The sequence below is a fragment of the Pseudorca crassidens genome, chromosome 17 (assembly GCF_039906515.1).
Source record: "Pseudorca crassidens isolate mPseCra1 chromosome 17, mPseCra1.hap1, whole genome shotgun sequence".
NCBI lineage: Eukaryota > Metazoa > Chordata > Mammalia > Artiodactyla > Delphinidae > Pseudorca > Pseudorca crassidens.
In genome coordinates, this window is record NC_090312.1 from 4943092 (window position 1) to 4957465 (window position 14374).

A 14374-nucleotide genomic window follows, 5' to 3' on the forward strand; every position below is an offset into this window, starting at 1 on the left:
ATATTTTAAGGTCAAGTAATCAGTAATCTTTTTTTTTTTTTTTTTTTTTTTGTGGTACACAGGCCTCTCACTGTTGTGGCCTCTCCCGTTGCGGAGCACAGGCTCCGGACGCGCAGGCTCAGCGGCCATGGCTCACGGGCCCAGCCGCTCTGCGGCACGTGGGATCCTCTTGGACTGGGGCACGAACCCACGTCCCCGGCATTGGCAGGTGGACTCTCAACCACTGCGCCACCAGGGAAGCCCAAGTAATCAGTAATCTTAATTCCACCTGTAACTTTAATTCTTCCTTACCATGTAACGTAACATATTCACAGAGATTAGGATATGGACATCTTTTATTGGGTTTATTGTGGTAAAAAGTAAATAACGTAAAATTTACCATTTTAAGTGTGTGATTCAGTAGCATTAATTCCATTCAGATGTTGTGTAACCATCAGCAGTATTTCCAGAACATTTTCATCACCCCAGACAGAAACCCTGTAATCATGAAGCAATAACAGAAGATGTCTTTCCATGTGTTTAGGTCTTCTTTAATTTCTTTCAGCAGTGATTTGCAGTTTTCAGTGTGCAAGTCTTGCACCTCCTTGGTTCAATTTATTCCTAAGTATTTTATGCTATTTTTTGATGCTATCATAAGTAGAATTATTCTTCTTAATTTTTCTATGGATTGTTCACTGCTAGTGGACAGAAATGCAATGGATTCATTTTGCAACTTTGCTGAATTCGTTTATTGGTTTTAACAGCTTTTGTAATTTTTAGGCTTTTCTATATATAGGAACATGTCATCTGACCTTCTCCTGAAATGGTCACACGGCAATCCCCCTTCTGTCCCCATGCTCCCATAACCCTCCCCATTTCCCTCTGCCGGTGTCATTTTATCCTACTTTGCCCTGGCCTGTGTCTTACCTGTCTCCCAGGTGTCAGTGAGGGAGGGTTTGTTGTCATTCATCTGCCTGCCCTCAGAACCTGGCACATGAGGGCCACTGGTAAATCTTTGCTAATGAATCAGTCAATGGTCAAATCTATAAGCTGTTTCCTTTTCCTGCATGTTGGAGTGAGCAATGACAAACACTTTGTGAAATGGCCATCCACGTGAAAATAAAATATACAGGAGGGGAAATAATTTAGCTAATAAACCACATGGATCAAAGAAATGCATAGAAAGCAAGAAGCGGTGTCTGTCCAACTGAGCTAGCAAAGATCAAAGGAATGATGCTACTTCTGTGCTGCCAGGTGTGTGATGAGAGGCACCCACACACACTCCCCCACTGCTTGAGGCAGTGGAAATGGTTCAACCTTTTTGAAAAGAAGGTTGGCAATTCGTATCAGGGTCCTTTCAAAACCCATAGGACACCCTAAGTATTTTCCCACAAACCTACTGTAAGAAAATAATTAAATAGGGGCAAAGACTTAGGTACAAAGATGTCCTCTTGTGACATGTTAAACAAATGAAACAGCCTATTAATGTCTAAAAGTAGAAAATATGATCAGAATAATGATGTTACTGTAACAGGCCATAGCCTTAGGGAGCCGATAATGTGGGGCCTGACAGGTCCTTAACACGAATTTGCTAATGGATGGATGTGGGGGGAGGGCTGGATGAATCAGTGACCGGGAGGTAACACTGGGCTTTGCTCTTAGAAAGTCACACCTTTGGCTGTGTGAAGAGTGGAGTCTGAGCAGTGGAGACAGGGGGGAGGCTGGGTCTGGGGAATTCCTCCCACATGAGGCCCAGAGGATACTTCCTGCAGCTTCTCAGTTCAAGGGCCCTCCTCTAAAGGCGTGTCTTTCTCCACACAGGACATGTTCCAGTAGACCCTAACGGCGTCTCTTCCTGGCCCAGAAACGCTTGTTCCCAAGCACGAGAGAGCCATGGGCAGCCTGCACGGGAGCGTCGTGGCCCATCTCCTCTGGATGCTGCTGCTCTGGAGTGGGGACAGCAGCTGTCAGGCCCAGAGGGCAGGTGGGGCTGGAGGCTGTGCCAGGCTGAAGACAGAGCCGTCTGTGTGTGCGTCCGTGCGTGTGTGGGTGTGGGCCTCGGGGTGGGCTAGCGCCTGTGTGTGAGAGAGTGCGGGTCATCACAGGGGAGGTGTCAGCTGTCCCCCAGCTGGTGTGTGTCATAATCAGTCGTGCAGCTGGGGCGTGTGCATGTGTATGTGAGTATGTGTGTGAGAGTGAACACACACCTTTTTCTTTTTTTTTATTGGAGTATAGTTGCTTTGCAGTGTTGTGTTAGTTTCTGCTGCGCAGCAAAGTGAATCAGCTATGCGTATACGTATATCCCCTCTCTTTTAGAGGTCCTTCCCGTTTAGGTCACCACAGGGCACCGAGTAGAGCCCCCTGTGCTCTACAGTAGCTTCTCATTAGTCACCTATTTTATGCACGGTAGTGTGTGTATGTCAATGCTGATCTCCCAGTTCATCGCATCCCCCCTTTCCCCTCTTGGTACCCTTAAGTCTGTTCTCTATGCATGTGTCTCTATTTCTGCTTTGCAAATTGGTTGATATGTACCATTTTTCTAGATTCCACATATAAGTGATATTATATGATAGTTGTCTTTCTCTTTCTGACTTCACTCTGTACGACAGTCTCTAGGTCTATCCACGTCTCTGCAAATGGCACTATTTCGTTCCTTTTTATGGCTGAGTATTACTCCATTGTATATATGTACCCCATCTTCTTTATCCATTCCTCTGTTGATGGACATTTAGGTTGCTTCAACACACATCTTGTGTCAATCATAGAATGTGTTGAAGGTGTGTCTCTGTTGAGTGCATACAGGGTTTGGGGACAGTGGGCAGGTTAGTGCCCTGCTGTGTTGTCTGGCTCTGTGAGGATGTTGGACCACATCCTGGGGGACGTTGGATGCCCTGGAGTCCAGCCAGAAGAGGCGGCTGGGACAGTGAGTGGACGGGAAGTGGGAAAGTTATTGTAGCAGAGAAGGCCCGGGAGGGAGGGGGTGAGAAGTGACAGGAGGGTTTACCCACCTGTCTGAGGGCCTCCTGGGAGGAGTCACTGTCAGTGGGGGACATGGAGAAGGGGTCAGGGACCTGAGCTGGTCTGGTCTGTATCACAGCACCCAGCCCAGAGCCCGCGCACTGCGTCCACGGCACACAGCTGGACCAGATCTCAGGGAGAGCGCCTGTCACTATACGGCTGGGTGTAAAATGGTGCCCCCATTTTACAGAGGAGGAATTGAGGTAACAGATGCCCACTACTGTATATAAAATAGAAAAACAACAAGGACCTACTTATAGCACAGGGAACTGTATTCGCTATCTTGTAATAATCTATAATGGAAAAGAATTTAAAAAAAGAATATAGATATATACATCTATATGCATAACTGAATCACTTTGCTACACACCTGAAACTAACACAGTATTGTAAATGGACTATACTTCAATTTTGAAAAGTGTTGGGAAAAAAAAAGAGAGGCTCCTATCCCCCTACCTCCATCCCCGTGAGGCCGGGGGACACAAGAAGTGCTGACTAGAGCCAAGCCCTTTATCCGGGGCCTCCAAAGAAGATGAAAAACAAACAACAGAGCCCAGAGGCTTCCGTTTCTCCATCGTTTTACAAAGTTCTGCTTTGCCTGAGCCTCACAAAGGCCGGCTGTCTAGAAAGACAGTGACGAGTGTGGGCGTCCTGGTTTTCATGGGAGGAATGTGGGGCTTCCTAGGAGCTTTCTGTGTCCCCTGGGATGACCCCACGTGCCCAGGCGATACCCAGGATTATCCAATTCAGAAGTGGGAAGGCCCAAGGACCTTCTGTCCGTGCCCTCATTTCACAGAGTGGCGGCCCAGGGGAAGCAGTCGCCTGCCGGGTCACAGGGCCCTGGCCTGTGGCAGAGCTGAGGCCAGAAGCCAGGACCCTTCCCACCACATCTCTCTTCATTCTCACCTGCCCAAGACCCAGCCTGTTCCCTGGCCTCCAGGAGAAAGTGGCCCCTTGGCGAGACCTCCTGCACCAATGAACCTTCTGCAGCCTAGAGGATTACAGCCGCAGGGCGGGCCCTCCCCGGCACGCGGCAGCAATTATTCTGATCAGGCTGGGACATCACTGTCCCAAAGACAAAAGGATGACCTTTTGTGTCAAGAAGAAACACGCCCCAGGAATTATCTCTGAGTCCACACATCTGGGCGGACACACTTCTAAAACTCTAATCCCGTTAGGGGATCCATCCTGCGAAGGCAGGGATTCATTTCAGCTCCTCAGCGGATCGGACCTGGATTTTAAAAACGAGAGGGGAAGGTAGATGTGGAAAATTCAAGGGAGGCACTGGCTCAGGGCAGGATACGAAGTATTTGTGTGTGTGTGTATAAATATGCCTAGCTTTATTTTTCTGTTTTTTGAACTTAATGCATTGCTTGTAAACACAAAATCCGAAGTACAAAGGAATACCATTCACTCGTGGTTCTGCTTGCCAGAAATAAGCCGTGTTCCTTTTTGTAGCTTCCCTCCTGAATACACAGTTGTACACAGAGACACACATGCTTTTCATACCCAACAACAGAGTGGAAAATGTATCCACGTTGGTAAATAAGGGCTCCCGTAGGGCCCGGCCACGGCTGTGGCGGCTTCCTGGCATCCCACTGAATGAGCACAGGAGGAGGAGTATTTAAGTAGCTCCCGATGGGTGATCATGGAGGTGGTCTCCAGAATTTTGCTTGGCAGTGCTGCCATGAACTTCCTTATACATCTTGATTTTTTTTCCCCTTCCATTTATCTGCTAGTTTGCTTCAGTTAAATCACAGAATCTGGAATTGGTGGATCCAAAGATACCCTCTTCTGTAAAAGGCTTTTAGGACCCTGACAATGGGGTGACAAACCCCATGGCCACTTCTTGAGCCCACAAAGGCACTCTCCTTACGCTCTCACTGGCTACCACGGTCTCTCTGACTTTTGCCAGTTGGACACTTTAACAAAGTGGGATTCTTTTTCTTTTTTTGGTTTGTTTTTATTTTATTTCCACTAATCAGATGTTTGTGCCAGGTGTTCCCAAAACCTGATCAGTTGCTGCTGTTGGCATGGCCAAGACTCAGATTCCAGAAAAATCGAGACAAGGGCATTTTGATGGTTCCCCTGTATATTTGTGCAGCACTTTGGAGTTTAGAAGATACTTTTCCTCATATTATCTAACTGTGAAATGGGGACGAACAAGCTCTCTGCACAGGGCTGCCCTGAGGATCAGAAATAAATTATATAGTGCTGCATTTTGTTTAATCAAAAGCATCACATAGCTTATATAAAAGTTATATTTGTAAAAATATAAGCGTATTTTTTATAGAGCACTATAGAGCTTCTAAAATATATGAATGCAGTCTAACTTACGTGATTTCTAATAATGAAATACTTTTAACTGTTTAACTATCTGACAAGAGAGGACTGGCTAAATAAATTATGCTCATCCCTGCAGTGGAATCTCTGCAGCCATAGAAACCGGCATCACACTGGAAATGGGCTCCCAGAGCATCGCTGGGTGCGGTAAAACCAGCTGATATATCAGTGTGTCTGGTACAGGCCCACTTCCATCGATAATTATATGGAAATAGCACATAAATAAATACACCGTGGGCTAGCAGGAGTTATCTCGGAGCAGATGGAAATAGGAGCGTTTATAGATTTTTTGATTGCCTTTTCTGCTTTTTCTGAAATGGGCGTGCATTATTTATAGTAGGTTTGAAAGATAATGAAGTCACTTTCGAACCAAATTAATGGGAATAAAGAAATGGGTACGGTAGGGTTCCATGATTGTTACTCACTTATATAAATATATATATAAGCTATATATAAAATTATACATATTTATATAACATCCATATGTTATATAATATATAATTATATATGTATTCACTTATATACATACATAATTATATTATATATAATTATGCATATATTTTATATATCATTACATAGTGTATTATATATAATTGTATATGTTATTCACTTTTAGAAATATATATAAACTATAATTATATAGTTCTATATTAGTATATTTTATATACAATTATATATGGTATCCACTTGTATAAATATACGTATTATCTATATATATAAATATATATGTTAACTATATAGGCAGCTGAACCTCACAGCAACCTCGGAGAGACTCCCAGTCACGTGACCTTTAGGGACCCAAGGTTGGGGCTTTAAGGCAGCAGCCGAGGCCCCGCTCCCGCCCCCCAGCGCGAGGCCTAGTGGGCGGGGCTTGGAGGCAGGTCTGCGAGACCCGGATGACCACGCCTCCCGCCGCCAAGGACCTTGCCTTTCCTGCGACCCAGCGGCCCCCGTCGCGCTTCTTGTCGCCCCTGCAGGTTGCAAAACTGTCCACTACGACCTGGTCTTCCTCCTGGACGCCTCCTCGAGCGTGGGCAAGGAGAACTTCGAGAAGGTCCGGCAGTGGGTGGCCAACCTGGTGGACACGTTCGAGGTGGGCCTGGACCGCACCCGCGTGGGCGTCGTGCGCTACAGCGACCGGCCGACCACGGCCTTCGAGCTGGGCCGCTTCGGCTCACGGGCCGAGGTCAAGGCGGCGGCGCGGCAGCTGGCCTACCACGGCGGCCACACGCACACGGGCGACGCGCTGCGCTACGTCACGCGGCACAGCTTCGCGCCGCGGGCCGGCGGCCGCCCCGGGGACCGCGCCTTCAAGCAGGTGGCCATCCTGCTGACCGACGGTCGCAGCCAGGACCTGGTGCTGCCCGCCGCCGATGCCGCGCACCGCGCAGGCATCCGCATCTTCGCCGTGGGCGTGGGCGAGGCGCTGCGGGAGGAGCTGGAGGAGATCGCCTCCGAGCCCAGGGCCGCGCACGTCTTCCACGTGTCGGACTTTGACGCCATCGACAAGATCTGGGGCAAGCTGCGGCGCCGCCTGTGCGAGAGTGAGTAGGGACCAGAGCGCGGGGCGGGGCGGGGCGGGGCGGGACCCGGCTGCACCGCAGAGCGGGGGCCAGAGGCCACCCGGCCAGCTCAGTAACTGAGAGCTCCCCACCCCCAGTCCGGGCCCATCACCCAGGGTCCTGCCCCGTGGGCCCTGCGTCCAGGGAGGCAGAGGTGGAAAGAAAATTAAAGAGAGCTGGGTCCTGAACCCCGCCCAGTCTGAGATACTCGGAGACTGCTTACGTCTCTTGAGTTGCAGCTTCATGTCTGCAATGGGGACCATCCACTGGCCTCCCAGGGCTGTTAAGTCAGAAAAGGTGCCTGCAGAGGCCTGGCCAGAATATCTGCAGGCAGAGCTGAGAGATGTTGGGTCCTGCGCCTCTCCTGAGGGGTTGCAGTGAGAGGTCATGGAAGAACGGGGGCACAGACCGCCTTTGGGAACTGCCCGAGTCAGTCTGGGCAGGGCGTGACACGGTCAGATCTTTGTGCAGAATGGAATGCTGGCAGGACAGCGGAGTCCAAGGAGCCCGCTGCTGGTCCCAGAGGCCAAGGACTCTTGACCTCGTGCCCTCTGACATCACCCGCGGCCTCCGAGTCATTTGCCTGGAATCTTGACTGTGGCTGGGGATGGAGGATGGAGAGGAAGGAGTATGTGGGCAGAGGGGCAGACAACGGGCAGAGATCCAGGGGCCCCTGGGGCTCTGACCTGGACGGCTGACCTCTAGGACCCTAGTGGGGTCATTCTGAGGCCAGCCCCCTCTCCAGGAGAGGAGGGGTGAAGTGAGTTTCTCTTGTGCCAGCCCTTCTCCAGGTTCAGCCTCTGCCTGCTTCACTGGGGTGATGTTTCCTCCTTGCTGGGTAACTTCCGCCTCCAGGGCCCAGGCAGGGGCAGGGAGCAGAGTGTCAGACGCTGTCTTGCCGACTTCTCTGGGGGACTGCACCCTGGCTGGGGCAGCCCAGAGGGTCGTACCTGAGCAGGGGCAGGGGCCTGGGGCGGTGGAGGAGGGACTGGCAGTGGGAGCAGCTGGCCAGAGAGGCAGGTGCCTTGTCCCAGGGATGGGCCGGGCTTGCAGCTAACTCATATCTGAGACTGGATGCCCTCGGTTTCTTTACCACTTTGTGGCTTTTTCTCTGCTTACTTATTCACAGATACTTACTGGGGGTCTCATGTTTGTGTGGCCTGACTTCTGAGCCTATAGAAAAAGATAAGACACAGCACCTGCCCTCAAGGCTTTCCTAGTCTAGATGGCGGGAAAAGACACCAAAAAAGGAATGTGATGGGTGGGGTCCTGCTGTGGTTTGGTGGATGGTGACCCTGAGAAGAGGGAGGGCTTCCTGGAGGAGGTGACACTTAGACGGTTTAGAAGACAGAGCGCGAGCTTCAGGATGAGCTGGCCGCACTTGGTCAATGAACTGGAAATGGCCAGAGGAAAGGAGCAGAGTGGAGGATGGTGGCTTTGTGTGATGGTCAAGGCCTAGATAAAGGAGGGCCTTGTGTGCAAGGCGAGGCGTTGGAGGGTTCCGGGCAGGGCGTGACGTGGTCAGATCATTATGCAGAATGGAATGCTGGCAGGACAGCAAGCAAAAGGGAGCCCCTTCACAAGACTGCTGGGGACGTTCAGAGAATGGTGCTGGGTGGGTGGCACATGGGCGCCGAGGCCCATTGTACAGATGAGGAGATTGGTGCCCCGAGTGCTGAGAGACAGGCGCCTAGTCTACAGTGTGCGATTCATGGGCCATAGGCTTCCTCAGTGACTTCATTTGACCCTCATTACAACCTTCTAAGGTACAGATGCTCTTCTTTTTGCTGCTGAGGGCATTTAGAATGCTGAGATCACGGGCTTCTGGGCCCTCAGCAGTAGGCCGGAGAGGTGGTGGGGCCGCACTGGGGAAGAAGAGAAAGGCAGAAGGAACAGCCCGGGCAGGGCCAGGTGAAGGCTTGATCTATGTGCATATGCTCAAGAAGTCCGGGCTGACAAGAGCCAGACGCTAGGTCACGGGCCTAGCCAAGGGGCAGACATCCAACGTGGTGGCTCAGGGTCCATGAGCTCCCAGCTGCCATCCCAGAGCCTTGATCCAGGGACCTAGGAAGCAAGGCTGCTTCTAGACCCTACCCTCTGGCATTTCGTCATCCTGCCAGCCTGGGTTCCAACTGGTTCTGCCTCTTGGCAGAGCAGAATGTAGATTTTAAAGAACTTCTGTGCCCAGGGGATGGTTTTGGGACTGCTTCTGACAACCCTGGAGAGGGCAGGCCACTGAGTCACGTTGCCCGGTGAATACAACGGCGGGGCTGGGCACAGAACCCGGGCCTTCGGCCTCCGCATGCTGGCCTCGTCCCCCTGTGCCCCCAGAACACAGATTTCAGCACCACTGACCTTGGGTCTGAGTCAGGGACGATGATCACAGGTAACAGAAAACCCCACTCTAACTTGCTTAAAGAGTAAAGCAGGTCGACTTCACACAGGATGAAGAGACCAGAGGCCAGGCAGCCTCGAGCGGTGAGACCAGGCCCTCTCACTCTCCCTGTTCCCAGGCTCTTCTTTCTCGGTGTTAATTCTGATCTTGGCTGATGTGTGTGTCGGGGTCCCGGCAGTGACCAGTGTTGACTGAAGAGATGCTGATGGGGGTTCTCTTTAGGGAAGATTGAGGTCACCGAGGGACGCCGAGGCACTGGGAATCAGTAGCAGGAGAAGCCAGCTGGCAGCAGGGATGGAAATGATGCTGGGGCCCGTGGGTGGGGAGGGGCTGCCCGTCATGAGCTGTAGTCGCCTCACCTCAGGGAGGAACATGGCTGCCCACTCAACCATGACCTAGAGGGAGTGGGAAAGGAGCCCCTGCCTCACTCCCTGCCCGCTTGGCTGGCATTTCCCGTTGGCCTGACCTCATCCGACACCAGAGGGGCCGGGTGATACGGTGACAGGGGCCAGCCTCCCGGGCTCAGAGCAAGACAGAGAAGGAGAGCAGGGGTGTGGGAGGGAAAAGGAGCTGCCAGCACAAGACAGCTCTGAGTGACCTCAGAGTCGCGAGAGTCCTTGGACCAGGAGAGGAGAGGGTGACCCACAGGCCCGGGTTCAGTCTGACTGGACGCCTGTAGGCCCTACGACTGTTCCCAGCCCGTCGCTGTGGCCTCCGAGTGGAAACAGGCTGACTATCTGGGGCCTAAACCACAGGACCCTGCTTGATGCTGGGGAGTGGAGTTAATTACCACCTCTCCTCCCTCAAGGAAAGGGGACTGACCCAGGCAGAAACACCAGGGGCTGTACCCACGGGGCAAGGGCTGCAAGACCCAGCACGCCACACATCCACCGGGATAACATTAGGAGAAACCACCATCCTCTCTAGACAGGCTCCTCCGAATGCCTGAATAGATGGGAGATTCGAGTTATCTTAGTCATCTGAAGGGAATCCGTTTTGTAAATACAGCTGTAGGCTGAGAGGGTCTGCTCTGTTCTGGGGACAGACGAAGCAACATCTCTGCACAATTGCTTCAATTAGAAACAAAGCAAAACAAATAACAGAGCGAACAGTAGCATAGTGGAAAGCACGTAGTAGATTAAATCGAGGAGCAGCACAGCATCCAAACAGCTAGCAGTCTTTTGGCCCAGGGAGGGCACCTATGGGTGACTTCACAGCCTGAATCAGAGCCGTTCTGACAGGGGCTTCACACTCAGGATCTGGGAAATCGTAGACTAACAATGTGGGATTTTGGTGTCGTGATCAGTCCACCCAACCCCCTCGTTCGTTCATTCAACAGCCATAGTGTGTTCACGCTAATCCGTTCATTCATCCAACTTCAACCCAACCACGTGTTGTAAGCATTGGTTCAGTTCAGTCCATCCATCCATCCATTCGTTCGTTCACTCGTTCATTCAGCAGTCGCACACTGAGTGAGTCCTCTGCTGGGCACACGCCAGGTCCCCAGGATGCGTGATGGATCTGGTCTTCTTTTTCCTTGAGAAGCTTTTATCTCCTGGAGGCAGCAGGGAAGTGACAGATTATTATACCGTAGACTGTGCACACTGCTTACCACCTGCCACTGGAAATTTCTGTTAGTTTATCTGCCTAGGAGCTGCCTTCACATATAAGAATATAAGTTTCATGAGGGAAAGTCTGTTTCTTGTGGTACCAGCACCTGGAACAGAGCCTGCTATGTAGGAGGAGCTGCCTAAATATTGTTTAAAAGAAATCGAGAGCAGCAGCCCGGAGTTAGCTCTGTGCTCCCTGCTGCACTTGTGGCGCTGTGCACATCAGAAGCACTCACGCAATGATCTACCGCCTCCCAAATGCCAAGAATATTCAGCAAATCTGAACTCAGAGCCAGCAGTAACTGAGTATTTCACTTGTGCGTATTTTGGTTATCAGAGACAAACAGTTGGATTTTTTTTTCCCCCTTTAAAAACAAAACCTTGGGCTTCCCTGGTGGCGCAGTGGTTGAGAGTCCGCCTGCCGATGCAGGGGACGCGGGTTCGTGCCCCGGTCCGTGGAGATCCCACATGCCGCGGAGCAGCTGGGCCCGTGAGCCATGGCCGCTGAGCCTGCGCGTCCGGAGCCTGTGCTCCGCAACGGGAGAGGCCACAGCAGTGAGAGGCCCGCATACCGCAAAAAACAAACAAAAAAACCCTTTATTTTATTTTTTTAAACATCTTTATTGGAATATAATTGCTTTACAATGGTGTGTTAGTTTCTGCTTTATAAGAAAGTGAATCAGCTACACATATACATATATCCCCATATCCCCTCCCTCTTGCGTCTCCCTCCCACCCTCCCTATCCCACCCCTCTAGGTGGTCACAGAGCACCGAGCTGGTCTCCCTGTGCTATGCGGCTGCTTCCCACTAGCTATCTGTTTTATATTTGGTAGTGTATATATGTCCATGCCACTCTCTCACTTCATCCCAGCTTACCCTTCCCCCTCTCTGTGTCCTCAAGTCCATTCTCTGCGTCTGCGTCTTTATTCCTGTCCTGCAATGGTTCTTCAGAACTTTTTTTTTTTGATTCCATATATATGTGTTAGCATATGATATTTGTTTTTCTCTTTCTGACTTACTTCACTCTGTATGACAGACTCTAGGTCCATCCACCTCACTAAATAACTCGATTTCATTTCTTTTTATGGCTGAGTAATATTCCATTGTATATATGTGCCACATCTTCTTTATCCATTCATCCGATGATGGACACTTAGGTTGCTTCCGTGTCCTGGCTATTGTAAATAGAGCTGCAGTGAACATTGTGGTACATGGCTCTTTTTGAATTATGGTTTTCTCAGGGTATATGCCCAGTAGTGGGATTGCTGGGTCATATGGTAGTTCTATTTTTAGTTTCTTAAGGAACCTCCATACTGTTCTCCATAGTGGCTGTATCAATCTACATTCCCACCAACAGGGCAAGAGGGTTCCCTTTTCGCCACACTCTCTCCAGCATTTATCGTTTGTAGATTTTTTGACGATGGCCATTCTGACTGGTGTGAGGTGATACCTCATTGTGGTTTTGATTTGCATTTCTCTAATGATTGGTGATGTTGAGCATCCTTTCATGTGTTTGTTTGCAGTCGGTACATCTTCTTTGGAGAGTCTGTTTGGATTTTGAAGGCTGGTGAGGGTCTGGAGGAGGCAGGCTGGGATGGGCTGAATCTTCCGATGACAGGACAGATGCAGAGGAAGAGGACCCTGACCCGACTCCCTGGGCTGTGAACAGCACTGAGAGAGTCTGCTGTTCTCTGAGCACCAAACGTTTTGAAGGCTGATGAGGGTCTTTGCATTACACTCTCACTCTGTCCCCACCCAGCCCGGTTGGCAGGGCCGGGGGCTGGGTGTCCCTGCTGACGTTTTGCACGTGGGGAAGCCACCAGTGCTCTAGACCCATGCTGGCCATCACATGTGGGCACTGACCAATCTGGGGCTGGTCTGAACTGAGAAGTGCTGTGAGTGACATACATGCCAGATTTTGAGGGCGTGGCATGAAAAAGAAAGCATCTCATGCATATTTTTTATATATTGATTACATATTTTAATGATAATGTTTTGGAAATTTAGGGTTTATACAATGTATTCCTAAAATCAACCTCACCTGGTTCTTTTTACTTTTTAAAAATTGCGGCTTCTAGCGTATCTAACTTTATGTGTGAGGCTTACCTGTGAGGCTCTTCTCCACCTCTGCTTCCTCCTCCTTTGCCCTTGTTCTTCTTCTGTGATGCTGGGGCTGCAGACGGAGAACAGAGGTCTGATCGCTTCTAGAGCCCATGCTTTCCAGGCAGCCTGGCTACAGAAGGGAGGAGGGGCAGTTCTGGGGGACAGAGGGGAAGCTGAGTCCCAGGTCAGTGCACAGGAAGTGAGGGGCCAGTGCGGCGGCCCCGCTCCTAAGGCAGCACAGGCTGGGGTCTGGAGGCAGTGGCTGGTCTGGCCTGGAAGCCCAGCTGGGAGTGACCGTGTGAGCAGAGGAGGGGTGATGTGGGGACAGGACCAGGCCTGGGGTGGGGCAGCGCTTCTTCAGGGTGGCCATTGCAGAAGCTTCTCTTTGTCCAGATTGCTCCTGGACCACCCGTGGGCCTGACGTGTCCCTGTTCTCAGGCCTCAGGGTGCCGTCGTTCACCACTGCTTAGAGCAGAGTTCCTGGGCACGTCCTGCTTCCTAAGTCATAGCTGCACATAGGATGCCTTAGTGCTGCCAGGTGATTCTTCTCTAACACATGTATGGCTTGCCCTGTGTGTCCATCGGTTCTCAGAATCGATAGGCACAACAGTTACGTTGGCGTTCAGATCTTAGCCACTCCTGATTGGTCGGTGACGTGGCTGGCTAGGCTCTCTCCCCGAGGAGGCCCCGCTGGCAGGGAGCAGAACCGGGTGTTCCACCCCATTCTGTTTGACCGCAGGGCCCGAGTTCTTCCTGGTCACTGTGGATGTTTAGGAAGCATCTTTAAATCCACCATGGCATTGAAGCCTCTCCCCAGCCCCCTAAGTCAGTTCCTGCTTTTTCCTCTTCTGTTGCTGGTGGCACTGAGGGGCTGAGGGGCTTACCCGGGATCACAGGCAGCCAGGCTCTCAACTCTTCACACAGCTCAGAACCTGCTGCCTGCGAGTCTGAGTTTTTTCACGCTATCCTTCCGTAATCCTATTGGATGCCTAATTACTGAACCCTCCCAGTGCCTGGCCCAGGCCTGGCTCACGCCCGGTGACCAGTGGCTGTTTGTTGAAATGATAAATGAAGCTCACTGTACTTGAAGAAATCATCATCCCTGTTCCGCAAATGAAAGATTCTGCGCACACCTAGGAGGGGAGCAGCGACAGCAGCGGCGGCCGCCACGCGCGGCCGTGTTGTTAGAGATGCAGCTTCTAGCGTCGCCACTGCCACGGCCTCACCCAGTGGCCTCCCCTGAGATCTGCTCCGGCCCGTGGCTCACTGTCCCCCGGCCTTGGGCTCCTCCAGGGAAGCGCCTCCGTGTCACGGCATCAGTTCCTGCCCTCTGTGACCTGATGAGGTTCCCAGGGGACTGGA

At 51.3% G+C, this 14374-nt stretch overlaps 1 protein-coding gene across 2 annotated transcripts in view; it reads left to right on the forward strand.

Moving 5' to 3' along the window:
* Window positions 1-14374, forward strand: part of COL22A1 (collagen type XXII alpha 1 chain) — a 259547-nt gene that overhangs the window by 19154 nt on the left and 226019 nt on the right. For both annotated transcript variants that reach the window (XR_010936688.1, XM_067712824.1), the window contains exons 2-3: window positions 1801-1963; window positions 6318-6884. Coding sequence is in view for 1 of the 2 variants with exons in the window: in XM_067712824.1 (XP_067568925.1) it covers window positions 1873-1963; window positions 6318-6884 (658 nt within the window). In the remaining variant the exon portion in view is untranslated. The remainder of the gene's footprint in view (window positions 1-1800; window positions 1964-6317; window positions 6885-14374) is intronic.